The sequence below is a fragment of the Symphalangus syndactylus genome, chromosome 19, assembly GCF_028878055.3.
Source record: "Symphalangus syndactylus isolate Jambi chromosome 19, NHGRI_mSymSyn1-v2.1_pri, whole genome shotgun sequence".
Taxonomy (NCBI): domain Eukaryota; kingdom Metazoa; phylum Chordata; class Mammalia; order Primates; family Hylobatidae; genus Symphalangus; species Symphalangus syndactylus.
In genome coordinates, this window is record NC_072434.2 from 92,075,899 (window position 1) to 92,101,861 (window position 25,963).

At 37.3% G+C, this 25,963-nt stretch overlaps 2 protein-coding genes across 2 annotated transcripts in view; one reads left to right on the forward strand and one right to left on the reverse strand.

The window, feature by feature from the left end:
* Positions 1-25,963, forward strand: part of LOC129458131 (olfactory receptor 2G6) — a 241,162-nt gene that overhangs the window by 36,195 nt on the left and 179,004 nt on the right.
* Positions 17,648-18,583, reverse strand: LOC129458613 (olfactory receptor 2M4). The gene has a single exon (XM_055234610.1). The coding sequence runs from the start codon at positions 18,581-18,583 to the stop codon at positions 17,648-17,650; it is 936 nt and encodes a 311-aa protein (XP_055090585.1).

Genomic DNA, 25,963 nt, shown 5'->3' on the forward strand with positions numbered 1-25,963 from the left:
AATCTTGTTCCATATTTATCCACCCAACAAATCCACATACATTTAACGTTTGTGGAGTTTTGTTTTGTTTTGAGACGGAGTCCTGCTCTGTTCCCCAGTGCAGTGGCACGATCTCAGCTCATTGCAACCTCTGCCTCCCAGGTTCAAGTGATTCTCCTGCCTCAGCCTCCTGAGTAGCTGATTACAGGTACCCGCCACCATGCCTGGCTAATTTTTGTATTTTTAGTAGAGACGGGTTTCACCATGTTGGTCTGGCTGGTCTTGAACTCCTGACATTGTGATCTGCCTGCCTTGGCCTCCCAAAGTGTTGGGATTACAGGCGTGAATCACCGCACCCGGCCATTTGTTTAGACATCTTATCACTTCTTCATTATACATAATCTTGAATTCATAGTTTCTTCCTTTGTACTTAACCACAATACCTTATCACACAAATACAATTAACAGTATTTCCACAATGTCATCTAATAGGACATCTGTAAGCACATTTCTTAATAATCTCAATAATCTCATGTCTTACAATTGACTTATTTGGATGAAGACACCCACACACACACACACAAACTCCACATGTCGTACTTGGTTGGTACGCCAATTGAGGTTTTTAATTACATATGAATTTCTAGCCAGCACTCTGAGCAGCAGCCACATTCCTTCAATCTCCATAGAAGGTCACTCTGTCTATGTGTACACAGACTAGAAGTGCCAGAGAATAAAAATCACCAGCAGAGAAGCCCCCAGACAACCCCTGGTGAAAGTCAAGTTCTGTCTCCGCTCTCACTGGCAAGAATGATTCTCAAGAGTGTGCATTTTATATACTTTCTCAGAAGTGAGCCACACGAATAGGTTGGATTTGCCCTCTGTAGTACCTTACTCAATAAACCACACTTTATTAACTTCCTTTCCTTCTCTGTATTAATTCTTTATAAATATAGACTTTTTCAGAAAAAGAAAAGCTGAGGGATTTCATCAACACCAGACCTGTCTTACAAGAAATGCTAGAGAGAGTTCTTCAACATGAAAGAAAAAAGTATTAATGGGCAATAGGAAAGCACACAGGAAAAGACAGACTTTTTTAATACTGTAATTGTGGTGTGTAAACTACTCATATCTTAAGTAGAAAGACGAAAAGATGAACCAATCAAAAATGATAACTACAAGAACAATAAGAGAAAATTGAAACAACAAGAAGTTACAAAGTGAAGGTATGAAGTTAAAGTGTAGAGGGTTTTTTTTAAGTTCCTTTTTGCTTGCTTCTTGTTTGATTATGAAATCAGGGTTACGGTGGTCATGAATTTTAAATAATGGGAGATAAGATATTATTTGCAAGGCTCACAATAATTTGAAATGTAAAAATATACGACAAGCACAGGCAACTGAAGCAAAAATGGACAAATAAGATCACATCAATTTAAAAAGCTTCTGCATAGCATAGGAAACAATAAAGTGAAGACAAAACCCACAGAACGAAAGAAAAAATTTTTGAACTACTCATCTGACAAGGGATTAATAACCAGAATATATAAGGAACTCAAACAACTCTACAGGAAAAAAATATATATTAATCCAATTTAAGAATGGGTGAAAGAGTTGAATAGACATTTCTCAAAAGAAGACATACAAATGGCAAACAGGTATATGAAAAGGTGCTCAACATGTTGATCATAAGAAACGTGTAAATTAAAACTACAGTGAGATATCATCTCACCCCAGGGAAAATGACTTTCATACAAAAGAAAGGCAATACCAAATTATGCCAGAATGTGGAGAAAAGGGAGCCCTCCTACACTGCTGGTGGGAATGTGAATTAGTACAACCACTATAAAGGACAGTATGGAGGTTCCTCAAAAAACTACAAATAGAGTTACCATATGATTCAGCAATTCCACTGTTAGGCATACACCCAAAAGAAAGGGAACCAGTATATTGAAGAGATATCTGCACTCCATGTTTATTGGAGCAGTATTCATTTTGCAAGCAAACTGTGTCTATCAGCAGATGAATGGATAAAGAAAATGTGGTACATATACACAATGAAGTACTATTCAGCCATAAAAAATAAAGAGATCCTGTCATTCGCAACAACATGGATGGAACTGGAGGTTATTATATTAAATGAAATAAGCCAGACACAGAGAGACAGACTTCAAATGTCCTCCCTTATTGGTGGGAGTTAAAAATTAAAACAATTGGGCTCATGGAGTTAGAGAGTAGAAGGATGGTTATCACAGGCTGAGAAGGGTAGTGGGGATGGCGATTAGGGAGAATAAATGGAGATGTTTAATGGGTACAAAATATAATTAGAAAGCATGAATGCCTTAGTATTTGACAGCACAACGGAGTGACTATAGCCAATGATAATTGTGCATTTAAAAATAACTAAAAGTATAATTGGATTGTTTGTAACATAAAAGACAAATGCTTGGGATGATGGATACCTCAGTTATCTGATATGATTATTATGCATTGCATGTATGTATCAAAATACCTCATGTATGTCATAAATATATACACCTACTATGTACTCACAAAAAGTAAAAATTAAAAATAAAAAGGTCTAAAATTTTAATGTGGATAGCATGATTTTACTCCAGAATTCTACTGATTTCATTTGAAATTATCCCATGGGAACATACAATAAATGCCACACAATGTAATTTCCCAACAATAATATCTCTAATACTATAGATTCTAACACTTGTATGGTCCAAGTTTCAGAGTTGCTTGCACTGCATCCTGGATTGCAGTGAATCCTCTTTCTGTTATTGAAGTTACTCAAAGTCAGTATCTTTTTGTGTAACCCACTATATAGATCAAAATAATAATCCAGGTGTGGTATACACTGCCTTCAAAACCCAAAAAGTTATACCAAGTATTGTCTGTCTGTCTATCTATCGATCTATCTGTCTGTCTATCATCTATCTGTTATCTATCTATCTATCTATCTATGTATGTATCTATCTATCTATCTATCTATCTATCTATCTATCTATCTATCTATCATGTATCTATCTTTTGATGAGAGGGCAAGATGCAGTAATCTTTCCTTTGCTTTGGATATGCCGTGAGACTTTAAGTGGCATGCAACTTCCTATAACCTTTATTTTTGTGGAAGACCGCTGATATTGGTAAGGTATATCTTGCACCTTTGGATAACAAATCTATTACAACGTCTCCATTGTGCTAGCTATTTCTTACAGCTCAGTCCAATTAGCATATTGTCATCTAAATTTAGTACATTTTTTTTTATGCAGCATGTCCAGGTAGCTTGTATTTCTTTCACTTACATCATGACAGAGGACAGGAGGATAAGCATAGACCGAGGTATTATAAATAGAAGATGTCTGATCCTTACGAATGTGAGTTGTTCTTGATATTCTTTCCTCAGAGTGATAGAAAAGAGCTCATTTACCAAATCAATAGTAGGTGCGTGAGACCATCTTAACTTGCTCTAGAAAAGATACTGAGTCTAACATAGGAACTTCTACTTACTGGAGTTTCAGGAATTGTGTGGGTTTTGAAGAGGTTAAAGTAGTAAATTAACAGAAATACAATGGAAATCACATCTTAGTCACCTAGGTAAACATACTTCAAAAGAAATATAATATGCCACCTAGGTAATTTAAAAATATACTAGTGACCACAGTTTTAAAAGTTAAGATGAAATGTTAAATTATTTTTTAAATGATTGCACCTTTTATCTTAGACACAGTGGGTACATGTGCGTGTTTGTTACATGGGGATATTTCATCACGCTGAGGTTTAGGGTATAGATCCCATCACCCAGGTGGTGAGCATAGTATCTCAGAGGTAGTTTTGCAACCCACACTCCCCTCTCTTCCTTCCCTGTTTGGTAGTCCACAGTGTCTACTGTTTCCATCTTTACATCCTTGAGTACCCAAAGTTTAGCTCCCACTTATAAGTGAGAACATGCAGTATTTGGTTTTTTGTTACTGCATTAATTCACTTAGGATTATGGCCTCCAGTTGCATCCATGTTGCTGAAAATGACATGATTTTGTTCATTTTTATGGCTACGTAGTGCTCTGTGGTGTTTATGTGCTACACTTTCTTTATCCAATCCACCACTGATGGGCATGTAGGTTGATTCCTTGCTATTGGGAATAACACTGCAATGAATGTATGAGTAATCCGTCTTTGGGGTAGAACAATTTCTTTTCTTTTGGATGTATCCCCAGTAATAGCATTCCTGGGTCAAGTAGCAGCCCTGTTTTAAGTTCTTCCAGAAATCTCCAAACTGCTTTCCACAGTGGCCCAACTATAATTCACATTCCCACCAACAGTGTATGTGTTCCTTTTCTCCACAGCTTCACTGGTATTTGTTATCATTTGACTTTATTAATGGTCATTTTGACTGAACTGGTGTGAGATGGTCTCTCATTTAGGTTTTGATTTGCATTTCTCTGATAATTAATGATGATGATCGTTTTTTCATGTTTGTTGGCTGCTCGTATGCCTTCTTTGGAGAAATGCATGGTCATGTGCTTTGCCCACTTTTTAATGTGGTTATTTAATGGGGTTTTGCTTGTTGACTTAAGTTCCGTATAGAATCTGGATGTTAGACCTTTGTTGGATGAACGTTTTGCTAATATCTTCTCCCATTCTGTAGATTGTCTGTTTACTCTGCTGATAATTTCTGTTGCTGTGAAGAAGCTCTTTAATTAGGTCTAGCTTCTCAATTTTTGTTGCAAATGTTTTTGGGAAATTAGCCAAAAATTATTTGCCAAGGCTGATATCAAGAACGGCATTTCCTAAGTTTTCTTCTAGAATTTTCTTACATTTAAGTCTTTAACCCACCTCGAGTTAATTTCTGTATATGCTGAAAGGTAGCTCTGTCTGCTGTGGCCTCTGCCTGAGGGAGCGCTGTAGCCCGAAACATCTAACAGAAGAAATGCAGGCGAGGTGCTAGTAATTGGACGGGCTTCCTCTGAGGCTCAGGAGTGGTCCCGGTAAGGAGTCATCCCCGGTAAGGAGTCCTCTCTCTCAACCCCCACCAGACAGCGTGCCTGCAAGTGCCAGGAGATACTAAAGAGCCAAGTGGCCGATCAAGAGCCTCTCTACGGGCATTACTTTTAGGCGCCATCTACTGGATTACAGCCCAAACTTCAACACCAAAAATTAAGTTAAAACTAATATATCCAAAATACTGTTTCAACAGGCAAGCAACCTTAAAAATTAATAATGATCTATTTTACATTTTATGTATAAACTTCTTAAAATCAAGCGTTTATTTTGCATTTTCAGCTCATAATTCAGACACTTTTTTTTTCAAAAATACTTGGTCTGCATTTAAATTTAATAAAATTTACAGTTGAAAAATTAGATTCACATATACGCAATGTCCCAAACATACTCAAAACATTTTTCATCACTAAATTGAGTAAACAATATAACTTCTTTCAAGTTGGTATCATTAATATCAAATTTAAAAATTTAACATATGAATTAAAAAGTAACTTTAAATTCATCAATATCAAAATTGTTTTCAAATGTTTCTTGTAGATATTGCAATTTACATAATTGCATAATAAAATTACTTTTTCTGCATATTATGTGTAAAATCATAAAATGTACAAAATCATTATTGATTCATATCATAAAATGTTTCCATGTCAAGCTCAATTCTCATACCTAAGTAGATCACAGATAAGTCTTTCTTTTCTGGTTGTTTTAAATTTACCTGTTTCACGTAAGGTGTGATGTTGCTGACAAAATGTAAATCACACTTCTATTTGTTATCATGATTATTGAAATGCTTGCTATATGTTTTGATTAAAGAAGATCTGGAGTGGGAGTGAAAGTACAGTAAATCTTTGTAAAACTTGGGGCTGGGTGCTGTGGCTGACGCCTCTAATCCAGGCACTTTGGGAGGCCGAGGTGGGTGGATCACGAGGTCGGCAGATCACGAGGTCAAGATATCGAGACCATCCTGGCCAATATGGTGAAACCCCATCTCTACTAAAAATACAAAAATTAGCTGGGCGTGGTAGCACCTGCCTGTAGTCCTGGCTACTCGGGAGGCTGAAGCAGGAGAATCGCTTGAACCCAGGAGGCAGAGGTTGCAGTGAGCCAAGATCCCACCACTGCAGTCCAGCCTGGTGACAGAGCAAGACTCCATCTCAAAAAAAAAAAAAAAAAAAAAACTTGGTAAAACTCTTTCTGGCTCAGCCAGTGAACACTGACTGGCAAAGGATATGTCATTAAATTCACTGTTTTGTATTATAAAATTTAATTAATTGAATTAATATAATTGAATTCATTGGTGAAAAATCAGCATTTACAAATATAAACTGAGTAAATTTAACAACTGTACCCACCACAAATATATTCTGCTTCCAAAAACTGGGCACAAACATTTCCAGTGTGTATCACAAAGTGGAATGAAACACATAGGGACATATTTTCTTTTTAAAAATCCCAATAAATCTAAATTTTTGACTTGACATAGCTAGGGCAACATTTGCTATGATAAAATCTACTTTTTATATTTAACATAAATTATTTATTTATTTATTTACTTACTGAGACTGAGTTTCGCTCTTGTTGCCCAGGCTGGAGTGCAATGGCATGATCCAGCTCACGGCAACCTCCACCTCCCAAGTTCAAGTGATTCTCCTGCCTCAGCCTCGTGAGTAGCTGGGATTACAGGCATGTGCCACCACGCCCAGCTAATTTTGTATTTTTTTTAGTAGAGACAGAATTTCTCCATGTTGGTCAGGCTGGTCTTGAACTCCCAGCCTCAGATAATCTGCCCACCTCGGCCTCCCAAAGTGCTGGGATTACAGGCATGAGCCACCGCACCCAGCCCAGAAATTATTTTTTGAAGGATAAAATTAGCCTTTGTTTTAATTTTTAAAAGTTGCCAGCACATTTTTAAATTAGAAAACATTTGATTATGCTATACTTAAAAATAAGTATGTTGATCTAAATAATAATTATGATGAATATTACAGTGGTGAGTATAAAAATTTCAATTGAATCAATCCATTGGTACTTACGAAGCAAAATATTAAGCAACAGTGTTAGTCCCTGGAAAGGAAGCACTGTACACTAGTTAGCCATCACAATGAGGCCTCTAAACACCAAAATTTTCCTAGATCTGGCAAGAGGTCTTGCACAGACCCAGTTTCTAGAGGCTCTGCACAAACCTAGCTGCTAGCATTTGCATGTGGTAAGATAGAACATTCACACAAGTGAGGAAACAGAACTTGATTACTCACAGATAGGCAGCAAGAATCAAGAGAAGCCTAGGTTCCACGGCTCGATAGTCCCCTAAGCCTCAGTGTAACTTCCCAAGGCAAATGTGGTTTTGTCTCTGCATGCCCCACTTCTCAGCTAAAGGACCCTAAAAGTCCTCTGCTCTGGCTTTCATATCCCTGGTGCCTCTTGACCCACCAGACTGAAATGTTGCAGGATATCCAATTCTAGGAGGGATAAGGACAAGGCCCAGACTGTTCCAGGCAGTTCCTCTTTGTCTGAGAATGTTGCATTCTTGGTGCATTGTCTGAGAATTGCATGCAAGGTGGGAAGATCTTGGTCGGCCAAGGTCATTCAGAGGCCTGTCCCCCTGCTGTGCTGACTAGATTAATAATGTGCTTAAATGTAATGCTAGAAACAACCCTACTTCCATGCCGACTAACTACAGCAATAACACTGTGATGGTTAATATTGGGTGTCAACTTGATTGGATTGAAAGATGCCCAGATGGCTGTTTCTGGATGGATCTGTGAGGGTGTTGCCTTCTGGCATCCTTCTTTATCCATGGTGGATGCTTCCTTCTACTCCTCCCGTCCTTGGACATCGGACTCCAGGTTCTTTGGCCTTTGGACTCTGGGACTTGCACCAGTGGTTTGCCAGAGATTGTGGGGTCTTCGGCCACACACTGGAGGCTGCGCTGTGGTCTTCCCTGGTTTTGACACTTTTGGACTCAGACTGAGCCACTGCTGGCTTCTGTCTTCCCCAGCTTGCAGAGGGACTATCGTGGGACTTCGCCTTGTGATTGTGTGAGAAAATTCTCCCTAATAGATTCCCTGTCATATACACATGGATCCATTAGTTCTATCTCTCTGGAGAATGCTGACCAATACAAATACTTACTGATGTAACTATTAAAGTAAAATGCATCTTTACTAAAACAATGAAGTCGTTCTTAAGGCAAAAATAGCTTACAGAACTTCCGTTTTAATTTTCAACTAATTACAATAAAATAAACTTAAATTAGCTCATCAGCTATGTTTGCAACATTTCAAGTTCTCAGCAATCATACCTAGCTACTAGCTGCCATACTGAACAATACACTTTCAGACCTTTAAGAATTCCCCTGATTTCCACCATCCTGCTTGTGTTATAGTATTGTTTTTGATTTAATGTCTTAGCTGAGCTTGGGAGAGCAGCTTCAGAGATTTCCACTTGACTATCCCCACTATGATAACACACCTCACAGTCCAAGACTAAATGTGATAATTACATGATATCACAATGGCCAACTCTGCAAGGAAGTCATCACAAGAATTTCAAGTGTTCTTAATTACACTAGTAACCATTACATCCATTTTTTCATACTTTTTAAAAATTTCATTTTATTGTTATTATTATTTTGAGAGAGAGGATGTTGCTCTGTTAGCAGGCTGGAGTGCAGTAGCACAATCACGCTTGCCACAAACTCCACTTCCAGTGCCCAGGGGATCTTCCCACCTCAACCTCTGAGTAGCTGGAACCACAGGCGCCCCATCACACTAGTTAATTTTTGTATTATTGGAAGAAACAGGGTTTTGCCATGTTGCCCAAGCTAGTCTCAAACTCTTGAGCTCAAGCAATCTGCCTGCTGCAGCCTCCCAAAGTGCTGAGATTACAGGTGTGAGCCACCGCATCCGGCCACATTTTTTAAAATCATTTTTAAATTTTGTGGATACATAGTAAGTGTATATATTTATGGGATACATGAGATGTTTTAATGAAGATGCATAGTGCATACTACTCACATCATGAAAAATGGGGTATCCAGCCCCTCAAGCATTTATCCTTTGTGTTGTAAACAATTCAATTATACTCTTTCAGTTATTTAAAAATGTACAATTATTGTTGACTATAGTCACCCTACTGTACTATCAAATGCTAGTTTTTCGTTTGTTTGTTTTTGAGACGGAGTCTTGCTCTGTCGCCCAGGCTGGAGTGCAATGGCGTGATTTCGGCTCGCTGCAACCTCTGCCTCCCAGGTTCCAGTGATTCTCCTGCCTCAGCCTCCCGAATAGCTGGGGCTACACCTGGGTAATTTTGTATTTTTAGTACAGATGCAGTTTCACCATATTGGCCAGACTGGTCTTGAACTCCTGACCTCATAATTCGCCCACCTCGGCCTCCCAAAGTGCTGGGATTACAGACATGAGCCACCGCACCCGGCCCAAATGCTAGATCTTATTCATTCTTTCTATCTACGTTTTTTGTACGCATCTGCCATCTCCATCTCTCTTGACCCTTCCACTAACCTTCCCAGCCTCTGGTAACCATCATTCTACTTTCTATGTCCATGAGTTCAGTTGTTTTAATGTTTAGATCCCACAAATACATGAGAACATGCAATGTTTGTCTTTCTGTGCCTGAATTGTCTCACTTAGGATAATGACCTCCAATTCCATCCATGTTGTTGACAATGACAGGATCTCATTCTTTTCTATGGCTGAATAGTACTCCATTGTGTATAAGTACCACATTTTCTTTATCCATTTATCTACCGATGGACACTTAGATTGCCTCCAAATCTTGGCTGTTGTGAACACTGCAGCAACAAAAATGGGAGTGCAGATATATTCTTGATATACTTATTTCTTTTCTTTTGAGTATATATCCAGCAGATTGCTGGACTGCATGGGAGAGCTATTTGTAGTTTTTTGAGGGACCTCCAAACTGTTCTCCATAGTGGTTGTACTAATTTACATTCCCTCCAACAGTGTACGAGGGTTCCCGTTTCTCCACATCCTTGCCAACATTTGTTATTTTTTTAATATAACCCATTTTACCTGGAGTCAGATGATGTCTCATTGTAGCTTGGATTTTCATTTCTCTGATGATCAATGATGTTGAGCACTTTCTCACATGCCTGTTTGTCATTTGTGTGTCTTCTTTGAGAAATGTCTATTCAAATCTTTTGCCCATTTTTAATTGGATTATTACTTTTTTTTCCTGCAGAGTTGTTTGAGCTCCTTATATATTCTTGTTATTAATCCTTTGTCAGATGAGTAGTTTGCAAATATTTTCTTCTATTCTGTGGGTTGTCCCTTCACTTCACTGATTGTTTCTTTTGCTGTGCAGAAGCTTTTTATCTCGATATAATGTTATTTCTCAATTTTTGCTTTGATTGTCAGTGCTTGTGGGATATTACTCAAGAAACATTTTCCCAGACCAGTGTCCTGGAGAGTTTCCCCAATTCAATGTTTTCTTTCAGTAATTTCATAGTTTGTTGTCTTAGATTTAAGTCTTTAATCCATTTTCATTTGATTTTTGTATTTGACATGAGATAGAGTTCTAGTTTCATTCTTCTGCAAATGAATATCCAGTTTTCCCAGCACCATTCATTCATTGAAGAGATTGTCTTTTCCCTGTATATGTTCTTGGCAACTTTATAAAAAATAAGTTCACATGCTGGGCATGGTGGATCACACCTGTAATCCCAGCACTTTTGAGGTTAAGGTGGGAGGCCACTTGAACCCTGGAGTTTGAGAATAGCCAGGGCAACACAGAGAGACCCCAGATAGGCAACAACAACAACAATTAGCTGGGCATGGTGGTGTATGCCTTTGATCCCAGCTATTTGGGAGGCTGAGTTGGAAGGATCTCTTGAACCCAGGATGTTGAGGCTGCAGTGAGTTCTCATTGTGCTACTGCACTCCAGTGTGGACAAACAGCAAAACCCTGTCTCAGGAAAGAAGGAAAGGAAGGAAAGGAAGGAAGGAAGGAAGGAAGGAAGGAACGGGAAGGGAAGGAAGGGAAGGAAAAGAGAGAAAATGAGTTTACTCTAGGTGTGTGGATTTCTTTCTGGGTTCTCTATTCCGTTCCATTGGTCTATGTGTTCTTTTTTTAATGCATCGTGGAGTTTTGGTTACTATAGCTTTGTAGTGTAATTTGAAGTCAGGTAACGTGATTCCTCTAGTTTATAGTAGCTTTGGCTATTCCGGGTCTTTTGTGGTGCCATATACATTTTAGGATTTTTTTTTTTTTTTTCTGTTTCTGTAAAGAATGTCATTGGTTTTGGTAGGGATTGCATTGGTTGTGTAGATTCCTTTGAGTAGTATGGACATTTCAACAATATTGATTCTTCCAATTCATGAAAATGGAATATCTTTCTACTATTTTGTGCTTTCTTTAATTTTTTTCACAAGTGTTTTATAGTTTTTATTATAGAGAGCTTTCAATTCTTTGTTTAAGTTAATTTCTAGGCATTTAATTTCTTTTGTGACTATTATAAATAGGATTACATTTTTAATTTCTTTTTCAGATTATTCACTGTTGGTGTATAGAAATGCTACTAATTTTTGAGTGTCGATTTTGTATCCTTAAGCTTTACTAAATTTCTTTAACAATTCTAATAATTTTTGGTGACATCTTTAGGTTTTTCCCAGTAAAAGATTATGTCATCTGCAAACAAAGATAATTTGACTTCTTCCTTTCCAATTTGGATGCCCTTTATTTCTTTCTCTTGTTTGATTGCTCTAGCTAGGACTTCCAGTACAAAGCTGAATAAAGTGGTCAAAGTTGGCATCCTTGTCCATGTTCCAGTACTTAGAAGAAAGGCTTTTAGTTCCCCCCCCGGCCCCGCCATTCAGTGTGATACTAGCTGTGAGTCTGTCATATATAGCTTTTATTATATTGAGGTTTATTCCTTCTTTATCCTATAACCAGGTTTTAAAGATTTTTATTATAAAGGAATGTTAAATTTTATCAATTGCTTTTTGTCATCCTTGCATCCCAGAAATGAATCACACTTGGTCATGATGAATGACTTTTTACATGTGAATTCGGTTTGCTATTATTTTGTTAAGGATTTTTGCATCAATATTCATTAGGAGTATTTGGCTGTAATTTTCTTTTTCTGTGTGTGTGTGTGTGTGTGTGTGTGTGTTAGTCTGGTTTTGGTATTAGGGTAATAGTGGCTTTGTAGGATGAGTTTTGAAGTATTTCCTCCTCTAGTTTTTTGAAATACTATGATTAGAATTGGCATGAGTTGTTCTTTAAATGTTTGGTATAATTCAGCAGTGAAGCCATGAGGTCTCTGGCCTTTGTTTACTAGGAGATTTTTTATTACAGCCTTTATCTTGTTACTTGTTATTGGTCTATCGAAGTTTTGGATTTCTTCCTGGTTCAATCATCATAAATTGTATGTGTCTACAAATTTGTTCATTTCTTCTAGATTTTCCAACTTATTGGCATATAGTTGCTCATAGTAGACAGTAATTATCCTTTTAAATTCTGAATTATCAGTTATAATGTATCCTTTTCAACCTCTAATCTTATTTAGTTGAACTTCTCTCTTTTCTTCTTAGTTAGTCCGGGTAATCATTTTTCATTTGTTTCTTTTTTTTTGACTTTCCAAAACACCAACTTTTAGTCTCACAGATCTTTCGTGTTATTTTGTTTACTTCAATTGCATTTATTTCTTCTCTGGTTTTATTATTTATTTTCTTCTATTCATTGTAGGTTTGGTTTTCTCTTGCTATTTGAGTTCTTTAAGATTCATTATTAAATTGTTTACTTGAAGTTTTTCTTCTTTGTTTGATGTAGGCACTTATAACTATAAATTTCTTTCATAGACTGATTTCACTGTATCCCATATGTTTTGATATGTTAAATTCTCGTTATCATTTGTTTCAATAAATTGTTCAATTTTCTTTTTAATTTCTTCATTGACCCACTGGTCATTCAGGACCATATTGTTTAATTTCTATGGATTTATCATTTCCAAAGTTCCTCTTGTTATTGATTTCTAGTTTTAGTTCATTGCAGTTTCCAGAAGATTCTTGATATTATTTCAATTATTTTGAATATTTTGTGACTTGTTTGGTGACCTATCATATGGTCTATCCTTGATAGTAATGCATGTGCTGAGGAAAAGAATGTGTATTCGCCAGCTGTTGGAGGAAATGTTCTATAAGTACCTCTTTGTAATAATATAATGATCTTCTTTGTAATATGGTGATCTTCTTTGTCTTTTCTTACAGTTTTATCTTGAAATCTATTTTGTCTGATATAAGTATATCTCCCTACACTTTATTGGTTTCCGTTGGCATGGAATATTTTTCTCTTTTTATTTATTTGAAGTCTATGTGTGTCTTTATAGGTGACGTGTGTTTCTTGTAGGTAACAGATCAACGGGTCTTGTTTTCTTTCATACATTCAGCCAGTCTATGTCTTTTGATTGGAGAGTTTAATCTATTTATATTCCATGCTATTATTGATAAGTAAAGACTTACTCCTGCCTTTTTGGGGGGGGTGTTGTTTTGAGGTCTTCTCTTCCTTCATTCTTTCTTTCCTGTTTTCCTATTAGTAAAGACAATTTTCTCTTGTGATATAATTTTATTTCTCATTTTGTATTATATATATATATATATATATATAGAGAGAGAGAGAGAGAGAGAGTATGTTTTTTGGTTTGAGGTTGCTATGAGGCTTCTAAATACTATCTAATAACCCTTTACTTTAAGCTGATAACAACCTAACACTGTTTGCATAAAAAAAAAAAGAAAACTAATAAAAACTCTATGCCTTCATTCTCCCCCACTTTTTAACTTTTAATTTTTTCTATTTATATGTTATTATGCTATGTATTGAAAAGTTTTTGTAGTTATTAGCTGTGATTGGTTCATCATTTAGTTTTCTACTTGAGTAGTTTTTACACCACAGTTACAGTGTTAAAATATTCTATGTTTTTCTGTGTACTTACTATTACCAGCAAGTGTTAAACCTTCAGATGATTTCTTAGTGCTCATTAATTTTTTTTTATGACTGAAGTACCCCCTTTAGCATTTTTTGTAGGACACATCTGGTATTCATAAAATTCCTCAACTTTTGTTTGTCTGGCAAAGTCTTTATTTCTCCTACATGTTTGAAGGATATTTTAGCCAGTCATACCATTATAGGGTAAAAGTCATTTCCTTCAGCATTTTAAATATGTCATGCCACTCTCACCTGGCCTGTAAGGTTTCCACTGAAATGTCTGCTACTAGGTGTATTGGAGGTGGATTTTATGTTACTTGTTTCATTTCTCTTGCTGCATTTTGGATCCTTTCTTGATCCCTGACCTTTGGGAATTTGATTATTAAATGACTTAAAGTAGTCTTCTTTAGGTTAAATCTGCTTGGTATACTATACTTCATGTACTTGGATATTGGTATCTTTCTCCAGGTTTGGGAAGTTCTCTACTGTTATTCCTTTGACCAAACTTTCTACCTCTCTTTCTCTACCTCTCCTTTTTAAGGCCAATAATTCTTAGATTTGGCCTTTGAGGCTATTTTAAGTATCCTGTAGGCATGCTCCATTGTTTTTCATTCTTTTTTCTTTGGTCTCCTCTGGCTATGTATTTTCAAATAGTTTGTCTTCAAGCTCACTAATTCTTTCTTCCACATGATTAATTCTGCTATTAAAAGACTCGGATACATTTTTCACTATGCTAATTGCATTTTTCAGCTCCAGGATTTTTACTTGATTCTTTGTAATTATTTCAATCTCTTTGTTAAATTTATCTGATAGACTTACTAATTCCTTCCCTGTTTTATCTTGCACTGCTTTGAGTTTTCTCAACACAACTATTTTGAATTATATGTCTGAAAGGTCACATATCTGTTTCTGCAGGATTGATCACTGGTTCCATATTTAGTTCATTTGGTGAGGTCAGGTTTTCCTGGATGGTCTTAATACTTGTAGATGCTCACTTGTGTCTGGGCATTTAAGAATAAGTATTTATTGTGATCTTTGCAGTCAGGGCTTGTTGGTACCCATACTTCTTGGGAAGACTTTCCAGATGTTCCTAATGGCCTGGGTGTTGTGATCTAAGCTGTATCTGCTTTAATGGGCACCCCAAGCCCAGTAAAGCTGTGGTTTTAGCAGACTCATAGAGGTACTGACTTGATGCTTTTGGATAAGATCTGGAAGAATTCTCTGAATTATCAGGCAGAGATTCTGTTCTCTTCCCTTACTTTCTCCTCCCAAAATGGAGTCTCTCTCTGTTCTGAGCCACCTGGAGCTGGGGGTGGAGAGACATAAGCACCCATGTGACCACCACTACTGAGACTGCACTGGGTCAGCCCTGAATTAAACACAGCCCTGGGTCTAACCCAAGGCCCACTGTAACCACCTGGCTATGGCCTATGTTTTCTCAAGGCCCAGGGGCTAAGCCAGCCAGGCTTGTGTCCTTCCCTTCAAGGCCACAAGTTCACTCTGGCCACAAGTTGTGTCAAGGGGTGCCATCTGGGAGACAGGGACTGGATTCAGAAACCTTAGAAGTCTACCTGGTATTCTACTGTACTGTAGCTAAGTTGGCATTCAAACCACAAGAAGCAGTTTTTCCCACTTTCTCCTTCCTTTTCCATATGCAGAGGAACCTCATCTCATGGCCACCACCACAGGCCCATGGGAGGTACTTCCAGGTTACTGCTGATATTCCCTTAGGGCCCAAGGGCTCTTCAGTCAGCTTGCAGTGACTGCTGTTTTGTCTGGGACTAATCCTTCAGGGCGGTGGGCTCCCCTCTGGCCCAGGGTGGGTCCAGAAATGCAATCAAAGAGTAATTCCCTGGAATCAGGAACCTCAAGGGCCTACCTGGTGAACTACCTGTACCCCCTGCCCCACCCCGCACCCTGTGGCTGAGCTGTTACCTAAAGTGCAAGAGAAAGTCCCCTTTTATTTTTCCTTTGTTTTTCTCAAGCAGGCACAGTTTTGCCCTGTAGCCACTACAGCTGGAAATGAGTTGAGTCTCACTTGAAGCCAGCAGAGTCTTTCCCAAGGCCCTCGCTGTAGTACCTGGATATCACTGCTGGCTATTCAGGGCCCAAGGGCTCTTCAGTTAGCAGGCAATTAATGCTAGCAGTACTGGCTCCTTTCTTCCAAGGAAATGGGTTCCCTTCTTGCCCAGGGTGTATATAGAAATGTCGTCTGGGACGGAGGTCCTAGAATAAGGGCCTCACAACTTTGACGAGTGCATTTTCTTGCTGTGGCTAAACTGGTATCCAAGATGGGAGACAAAGTCCTCTCCACTCTTTCTTCTCCTCTTCTCAAGTGGGAGAACTCTTTTGGAGCCACGAGCTGTGCAGCCTGAGGTTACGCAAGGGTGATGCCAGCACAACCTTAGTTGCCCCAGCTGGTGTCTCTGTACTTCATGTGCCCCCCCGCACAGTCCACTATCTCTGGGCCCAGTTCAGCACTAGGACTCACTTAAGAGTGGCAGTACTTATGGCATAGACTGCCTCTTAAGTTTACTTAGAGCTTCAGCGCATTTTAGCCCTCAGTGTCAAGGTTTGTTGGAACACAAGTTTTGACCATTGGGATCAGTAATTCCCCTCTGACAAGGGCTGGTTTAAATGCTCTGTCTGTGGCCAGGCATCAGCTGAATTTTATCTGGTTTTCCTTTCTGCTCTTACAGGACAGCACTGAGCTCAATGCCTCACAATTGCTGTGTTCTTTCTCACCAGAGCTCAGAGACACTCTTAGCACCTGTTGCTTCTGTCAGTGGTGAGGGAGGGGTGGCATTGTCTATTCAAGTTGTTTTTTCTACCTCTTCACTGGCTCTTCAGTGATATAAACTTAAAATCAGGTACTATGAGGGCTCACCTGATTTTTGGCACTCCTGAATGTGTTGTTTGGGTGTAGATTATTGTTAAATTGCTGTCCTTGCATGTGAATGATCAGTGGAGCCTTCTATTCCACCATCTTGCTCTGCCTTCAGATTCTGATGGTTAATATAAGGATTATAAGGAATAAAAGCAGACATGATACAGATGTTGACTGTGCAGCCCAACCAAATAGATATTTTATGTGGACTCCTTAAAATATTTAATTCTATTAGCATAAAGATCATACACATATATACTGAAGTGTGTGTATGTATATATGAGTTTCTAGGAAATATTTTATGCAGACATAAAACTTGGTTGAAGAAAGTGTTGATACTAACTCCGTACTTTTAAATACTTGGGAATCAAGTAGAGAAGAATCAGTATTAAAATAGTCATTCTTGGGTATGAGGATGGGTAAAACTAAAAACAAGTACTAATAGGTAAGTAATTTGTGAACAAAGAAGCATCTCTCCAAAAACAGAGGATCGACTCCAACCTTTGCTTTTTGATACAGCTAAGACACCTCAGACTTATACCCGACTTCAAAAGTAAGCATCCTAAAATCAAGTACCACCCATGTGTGACACCTAATAATATAATTGTCATTCACAGGGATTAAGCCACTTATACCAACATCCAAATCTAGCTTAGTATACAAATGATGTATATGTAATAATATACTAAATAGATAATTTTGAAAAGAAGTGGAAAATATTAATACAAATTACCAGAAATGAATAATTTAAGAGAGTCCAGTTTTTTTGAATGAGTGTTGACCACAGTAGGCACTCAAAAAGATTTTGATAAGGTCATATTAACTTTCTTTTCTTCAGTACCTTCTGTAGTGCCCTGAACACTTCTTTGTTGCGGAGGCTGTAAATGAGAGGGTTCAGCATAGGGGTGAGAATAGTGTAGAAGGCCGACACCATCTTGTCCTGGTCTGGCGTATGTTTAGAAGCTGGTCTCATGTACATGAACATAGCAGCACCGTAGTAGAGTCCAACCACAGACAGGTGGGAGGAGCAGGTAGTGAAGGCCTTGCGGCGACTTTCCCCAGAGCCCATGTGGATGACGGTTTGAAGGACACGGGAATAGGAAAGTATGATAACTGAAACTGGAAAGATTAGCATTACCACACAACAAATGAAAAGTAGTCTTTCAAATGCAGATGTTTCTATGCAGGATAGAGGTAAAAGTGCAGCAACATCACAGAAAAAGTGATGAATTTCCAGAGAGCCACAGTAAGAAAATGACAGGACAGCTGCAAGCACTATAATCCCATCAAGAGACCCCAAGGTCCAGGAAGCAACAGTCGTGAAGACACAGAGTTTCGGATTCATGAGGATGGTGTACCGAAGAGGGTGACATATAGCCACATAGCGGTCATAAGCCATGACAGCCAACAAGAAACATTCAGCTCCAAGCAGGGACACATAGAAGAATATCTGAGTTCCACAACCTGCCAGAGAGATAGATTTCTTCCCAGACAAGTAGCTGAAGACCATCTTGGGTAGAGTGGTGCAGATGAGCATGAGGTCCATGAGGGACAGTTGACTGAGGAGGAAGTACATGGGGGTGTGGAGCTGTTTGTCTATGTAGACGAGGAGAACCATGGCAATATTTTCCATGAAGGCCAATGAGAAGATGCCCAGGACCAGAGAAAAAAGGAAGGTATGGGTAGGGCTGTGATTGAAGATTCCCAGCAGGATAAAGATGGAGTTGAAGGTCTGGTTTTCCCACACCATCCTGGATAATTTGCCTTATCTGAGAATTCCAGAGAAGGTACAAGCTTATTTATCAATTCAGTTTTCAAATACATACTGTGACATACTCTACTGGGCAGTTTATATGCATGCATAAGGCCTTCTCACCAACCTTCAGTTACCTTCCTTTAGTCATGGTAAATTGTGTGGATTAGTCCACTGCTTTTACAATTATTTCCTCATCCAACTTTCACAGAGTATACATGGAGTATTTGGACATTTACTTTCCAGACAAGAATGCTGAAGTGTATAAAAGCTTCCCAACTTACCCACATGTACAGTCAATAGAAAACCTAGGAGAAAAATCATTATATGCCTCTATTGCTAAATTTTAGGATCATACCTCATGAAAGAAAATTCCTTACAGAATCTTTTCTCCTTCTGTCCTAATATTTCTCCAGTTAGTAGTCTCATTAACAACATAATTCCTGTTCTCATGTTTTTTTTCCCTACCATCCTACCTGCAGCCCAGTGAAGGATTATATGAGATCAATGACATTACTCCTTGGGGACACCTGCACACTTTAATTCAGAGAAGGGTATAGTACTCTATGTTTTAATTTTTCTATCTGAGACCAAGTCATGAAGTCTTGTCTTACTTAAATCAAAACACCCATTAAAATATTTTTCTAAGGAAGAATAAATCGTCCACTTATCTTCTGAGAATAATTTTTTTTCTTTCAATTCTGTGTGGAAAAGAAGCTGCATTTTTTTGTTTATTTGCTTGTTTTGTTTCTATTTTCAATTTTATTGGGTTGATACATTAAAGTTGTAAATATCTATGGGGGCACATTTTGACATTTCAAAACATATATTTTGTGTAATGATCAAATCAGGTTATTTAGTATGACCATCACCTCAGGCATTTATCATTTTTTTGTAGTGAGCACATTCAAAAACCTTTGTATTTTTGAAAAAATTGATTTCTTCTTTTTACAATAAAGTGTTATAAATCAAATCAGATAAACATCTAGGGATAAAAGAAAACCCTTCTGTGGTCTTTAAAAGCTTCACTGCAATGTGCTACTTTGGAGACTTACGGGGCATGTTCTACCACAGCGAGTAAAGGCTCAACTGTATGAAATATGTGGCTCGTCTTGTGCCAGTTTTCAGAGGGAATGCTTCCAGGTTTTGCTCATCCAGTATGATATTGCCTATGAGTTTGTCATAAATAGCTCTTATTAATTTGATGTATCTTCCATCAATACCTAGTTTATTGAGATTTTTTTTTTTTTTTTTTTTTTGAGACAGAGTCTTGCTCTGTTGCCAGGCTGAAGTGCGATGGCGCGATCTTGGCTCAATGCAACCTCTGCCTCCTGGTTTCAAGCAATTTTCTCACCTCAGCCTCCCAAGTAGCTGAGGTTACAGGCGCTCGCCACAACACCTGGCTAATTTTTGTATTTTAGTAGAGATAGGTTTCACCATGTTGGTCAGGCTCATCTCAAACTCCTGACCTCAGGTGATCTGCCCACCTCAGCCTCCCAAAGTGCTAGGATTACAGGCATGAGCCACTGTGCCTGGCTATTGAGAGTTTTTAACATGAAGGATGTTGAATTTTATCTAAGGCCTTTTCTGTGTCTATTGAGATAATCATGTGGTTGTCGTCGTTGGTTGTTTATGTGATGAATTATGTTTATTGTTTAGTGTATGTTGAACCAGAGATGAAGTCGACTTGATCGTGGTAGATAATATTTTTGATGTGCTCCTGGATTCAGTTTGCTAATATTTTACTGAGAATTTTTGCCTCGATATTCACCAGGGATATTGGCCTGAAGTGTTCTCTTTTTGTTGTGTCTCTGCCAAGTTTTGGTATCAGGATGACGCTGGTCTCATAAATGAGTTAGGAAGAAGTCCCCCTTGTTCAACCTTTTGGAGTACTTTCAGAAGAATGGTACCAGCTCCTCTTTGTACCTCTGGTAGAATTAGGTTGTGAATCCATCTGGTCCTGGGCTTTTTTTGGTTGGTAGGCCATTTAGTACTGCCTCAATTTCAGAACTTGTTACTGATCTATTCAAGGATTCAATTTCTTCCCAATTTAGTCTTAGGAGGGTGTATGTGTCCATGAATTTATCCATTTTTTCTAGATTTTCTAGTTTTTTGTGTAGAGGTGTTAATAGTATTCTCAGATGGTAGTTTGTATTTCTATGGAGTCAGTGGTGATATCCCCTTTATCATTTTTTATTGGGCCTATCTGATTATTCTTTCTTTTCTTCTTTATTAGTCTAGCCAGCAGTCTATTTTATTATTTTTTTTTTCAAAAAGTCAACTCTTGTATTCATTAATTTTTTTCAAGGCTTTTTTTTTTGTGTCTCTATCTCCTTCAGTTCCATTCTGATCTTAGTTATTCTTGTCTTCTGCTAGCCTTTGGATTTGTTTGCTCATGCTTCCCTAGTTCTTTTGGTTGTGATGTTAGGGTGTCAATTTGAGATCTTTCTTACTTTCTGATGTGGGCATTTAGTGCTATAAGTTTCCCTCTTAATGCTGCTTTAGCTGCATCCCAGAGATTTTGCTACATTGTTTCTTTGTTCTCATTGGTTTCAAAGAACTCCTTGATTTCTGTCTTAATTTAATTCTTTATCCAGGAGTCATTTGGGAGCAGGTTGTTCAATTTCTATGTAGTTGTGTGGTTTTGAGTGAGTTTCTTGGTCTTGAGTTCTAATTTGATTATGCTTTGGTCTGAGAGACTGTTTGGTATGATTTCAGCTCTTTTGCATTTGTTGAGGAATGCTTTATTACCAATTATGTAATCTATTTTAGAGTAGGTGCTATGTGGGTGCTATGTGGCACTGATAAAAATGTATATTATGTTATTTTGTACTGGAGAGTTCTGTAGATACCCTCTCTCACCACTCCTATTCAACATAGTATTGGAAGTTATGGTCGGGGCATTCAAGCAAGAGAAAGAAACAAAGGGTATTCAAATAGGAAGAGAGGAAGTCAAATTGTCTCTGTTTGCAGATGATAATCCTATGCCTAGAAAACCCCATTGTCTCAGCCCAAAAGTTATTTAAGCTGATAAGCAACTTCAACAGTGTCTCAGTATACAAAATCAATGTCCAAAAATTACAAGCATTCCTATGCACCAACAATAGACAAGCAGAGAGCCAACTCATGAATGAACTTCCAGTAACAATTGCCACAAAGAGAATAAAATACCTAGGAATACAGCTAACAAGGGATGTGAAAGACCCCTTCAAGGAGAACTGCAAACCACTGCTCAAGGAAATAAGAGAGGACACAAACAAATGGAAAAATATTCCATGCTAATGGATGGGAAGAATCAATATCATGAAAATGGCTATACTGCTCAGTGTATGCCATTCAATGCTATTCCCATCAAACTACCATGGACATTTTTTCACAGAATTAGAAAAAACTACTTTAAAATTCCTGTGGAACCAGAAAGAAGCCCATGTAGCCAAGTCAATCCTAAGCAAAAAGAACAAAGCTGGAGGCATCACACTACCTGACGTCAAACTTTACTACAAGGCTACAGTAACAAATACAACATGGTACTGGTACCAAAACAGACACATAGACCAATAGAACAGCATAGAGATCTCAGAAAATAAGGCCTTACATCTACAACCATCTGATCTTTGACAAACCTGACAAAAACAAGCAATGGGGAAAGGATTCCCTATTTAGTAAATGGTGCTGGGAAAACTGGCTAGCCATACGTAGAAAACTGAAACTGGACCTTTATCTTACACCTTATGCAAAAATTAGCTCAAGATGGACTAAAGACATAAATGTAAAATTCCAAACCATAAAAACTGTAGAAGAAAATCTAGGCAATACGATTCAGGAAATAGGCATGGGCAAAGATTTTATGATAAAATCACCTGCGCAATTGCAATAAGAGCTAAAACTGAAAAATAGAGTCTAATTAAACTAAAGGGCTTCTGCACAGCAAAATAAACTATCATCAGAGCAAAGAGGCAACCTATAGAATGGGAGAAAAATTTTGGAATCTACCCATATGACAAAGGCCTAATATCCAGAATTTACAAGGAACTTAAACAAATTTATAAGAAAAAAACAACCCCATTGAAAAGGAGGCAAAGGACATGAACAGACACTTCTCAAAAAAGACATATATGTGCCCAACATATCTATAAAAAAAGCTCAGCATCACTGATCATTAGAGAAATGCACATCAAAACCACAATGAGATACCATCTTGTAAAGAAAATGTGGCACATATACAACATGGAAAACTATGCAGCCATAAAAAGGAAGGAGATCATGTCCTTTGCAGGGACATGAATGAAGGTGTTTTAGTTTGCTAAGAATAATTCATCAGAGCAAACAGGCAACCTATAGAATGGTAACTGAAAACAAAACACTGCGTGTTCACACTCATAGGTGGGAGCTGAACAGTTGGAACACATGGACACAGGGGTAGGGGGACAATACACCCTGGGGCCTGTTAAGGATGTTGAGGGGACAGAGAGCATCAGGACTAATACTTAATGCATGTGAGGCTTAATACCTAGGTGACGGGTTGATAGGTGCAGCAAACCACCATGGCACACATTTACCTATGTAACAAACCTGCATGTTCTGCACATGTATCCTGGAACCTGAAATAAAATACAAATTTAAAAAAAGCAAAAGAGATATTTGACTCAGCCCAGTTCAAGATGGGCAGAACTCAGGATGTAGTTGTGTGGAGCAGGGAGCACTGCAAGAAATGCATCTGGAGAAATATAAAGAATCAGAATACTTAAATACATTTCAATTTTGTTTCTAATTAAGCAAATATCAAAGAGGAAATTTATGTTGTGGACTAAAGATGTGAAGTGAAGTAAAATGATTTGGCGTTGAGAAAATAACTTGGACATTGCACATTTGATGGTTGGAATAGGTTAAATCTGCAAACCTGAAGACCATGGAGCAAACACCTTCTTTATCCAAGGGAGCCAGAGTAAACCCCAGGCAATGACAGTAGAAGAAGAAGACAGTGGAAATAAAATCAACCGTCAGGTCTTTGTAAAAGGCTCTCAATTATTATCTCTAGCCCCTCCCCCCCTTTTTTTCAATCATGACTCTAAAACATCATATTGTAAAACAGTACTCTGGAGTCCCAAATTAATTATATCCCAGATAAAACTCAATCCAAAGTAAGACCTGCTGTTATTTCTGCCTGATATACATAAACGCCACCAAAATTTTTTTGAATTTCCAGATTTCAAAGCTTGAAATGATGAAATGTCTTTGTTGTTATTTTCTACTACTATTTTTAAAAATTTATTTAGCTGTCTAGAAACATCAACATTTTTGCATACTCATAATGCTTTTTTGATGCTATTTATTATCTAAAGATTATTTACCATTGTGAGTGTTTATCCGTGGTGTTTATTTTTTATTCCATTAAGAAATACTAAGCAGGTAGTAGTTTTCAAATTTATTCTGTGGAATTCAATGAAATTATAAAGAAATCCAATTATCTCCTCTTTTTTCTTGGACACATCCATGACTCATCCCATAAGTAGAGATATAGCAAGCTTTCCTATTTAATATCAGCAAGCTATATATTCAAATTTGTACATCAAACCAAGTATTGTACACCCTTAAGGTTAGAGCAGATTCTGTTACATCTTAATGGTATGTGGCATATGCCTATCACAACACTTTATTTATAAAGTGAAAATTAGTTTGAAATCCTTTTGCTGCTAACACCTTCCCCAGGAAATGTTCTGTTTATATCCTGGTACTCTAAATGAACTTCTGCTGATTATAATTAATGGTAAAATTCTTTTTAAAGCAGGAAAACTAAATAACAGAGACCCTTTTACTTATGTTCATGACACACAAAAAGTAACATGGCTTTATTTTATCTTAACTAAATTAAACTGTTATGTCAATATTCCAAAATAAAATTTACATTATCCATTTTAACATTTAGAAATAGAAAAGTGTGTTAAATAACAAGATATAGCAAATGTTGAACCAGAGAATAACTCCTCAGCTGGTGACACATTCATTCATTTGTATGATTACTATGTTCTAGGTACTTTCTTTTATTTTAAACCTGCATAGATGTTGAGAGAATCCAAATTTCCTACAAGAATATATAAAAATATTGATGCCTCTCTAAATGAATACAAAATCTAGCCTCATTTTGAAGGTAGTCAACATAAAGAAGGAGCAGTACCTTTCTTTGTTCTTTCACTTTAAGAATAGAATTGTGTTACAATGTCAAAAGAAATTGTAAAATCCTCACATTGCCAGAACTATTTTGATTCTTCCATATGATTTTATGTCAATTATTAATGAAAAATGGAGAAGAATGAGGAAGATGATAGAAGGCACTTGACTAAGGGAGAGGAAGAATTAAGTGTCTGGCAGAGAGGTGAAGGCATATGAGGAAAATAAGAGCTAAAATTAGAGCTAAAATAGAAATGAAAAGAAAAAATAAAATTAAGAGGGCCTGAAGTGATAAGAAATTATGGAATATTAACAGAGATCAGAGAAGGAGAAACAACATAAACTATGAAGAGATCTAAGTGGGCACAAAGTCTTTGGAAAGAAGCTCAACCCCACTGAGTCCAGCTGTTCCCTGGACTTCGTGATTTTTACCAACCTGAAAATTTCCAACCACATATTGTAGCATATTCGATGTGTCCAGATTTCAAGAATGTCTCACACACTGTGGAATTTAACTAAATCAGGTTTTATTAAATTTTTCTTGACTTCATCTTTATAACATTGATTGTCAGAATTTTATGAATTAGCATATTTCATGAAAAATTAAGAACACAGATAAGAAAACTGGGTACTTTGTGGGAGTGAATCACTTCCCCAATAATTTCTAAATTAAAAATTTACACTGGGTGGTATGTAGAAAATTTTTAAGTCCAAATTTTCATGTATGTTTTAAAGCAGTAGATAGATACCACTTGGTATATGATTGTTTTTGTAAATTCATTTTGAGGTGTAGATCTACCAGGTAGAAGATATTTATGTTTCTCATAAAGGCTTCAATAAATATTCAATAAATTAAAATAACTTAACCATTAAGAATACTGTCTCTCTTTCTTCTTTTTCTTCATTTTTAGTATGAAACAGAGAGTCCAGGATTGCAGGAGAAATGATGACATTTCCAGGATACTCCACAATTAGGTAGTTGTGAAGAACTACCTAATTTTAATAATCAGGATGAGAAGGGCTTACACTTGTGTAATTCTGTATAGTGTTCCAAAAACTTTTTAATGCACATGAACTCATGATTTTCCTCAGTAAAGTCATATAAGGTCAGCACAAGACATAACGGATTTTTTTTTTTTAAAGAGTGTTATATGTATTACTCACAGGTGGTGATCAAGGGGAAAATTCGCCAAATCAATTCTGGGTTCT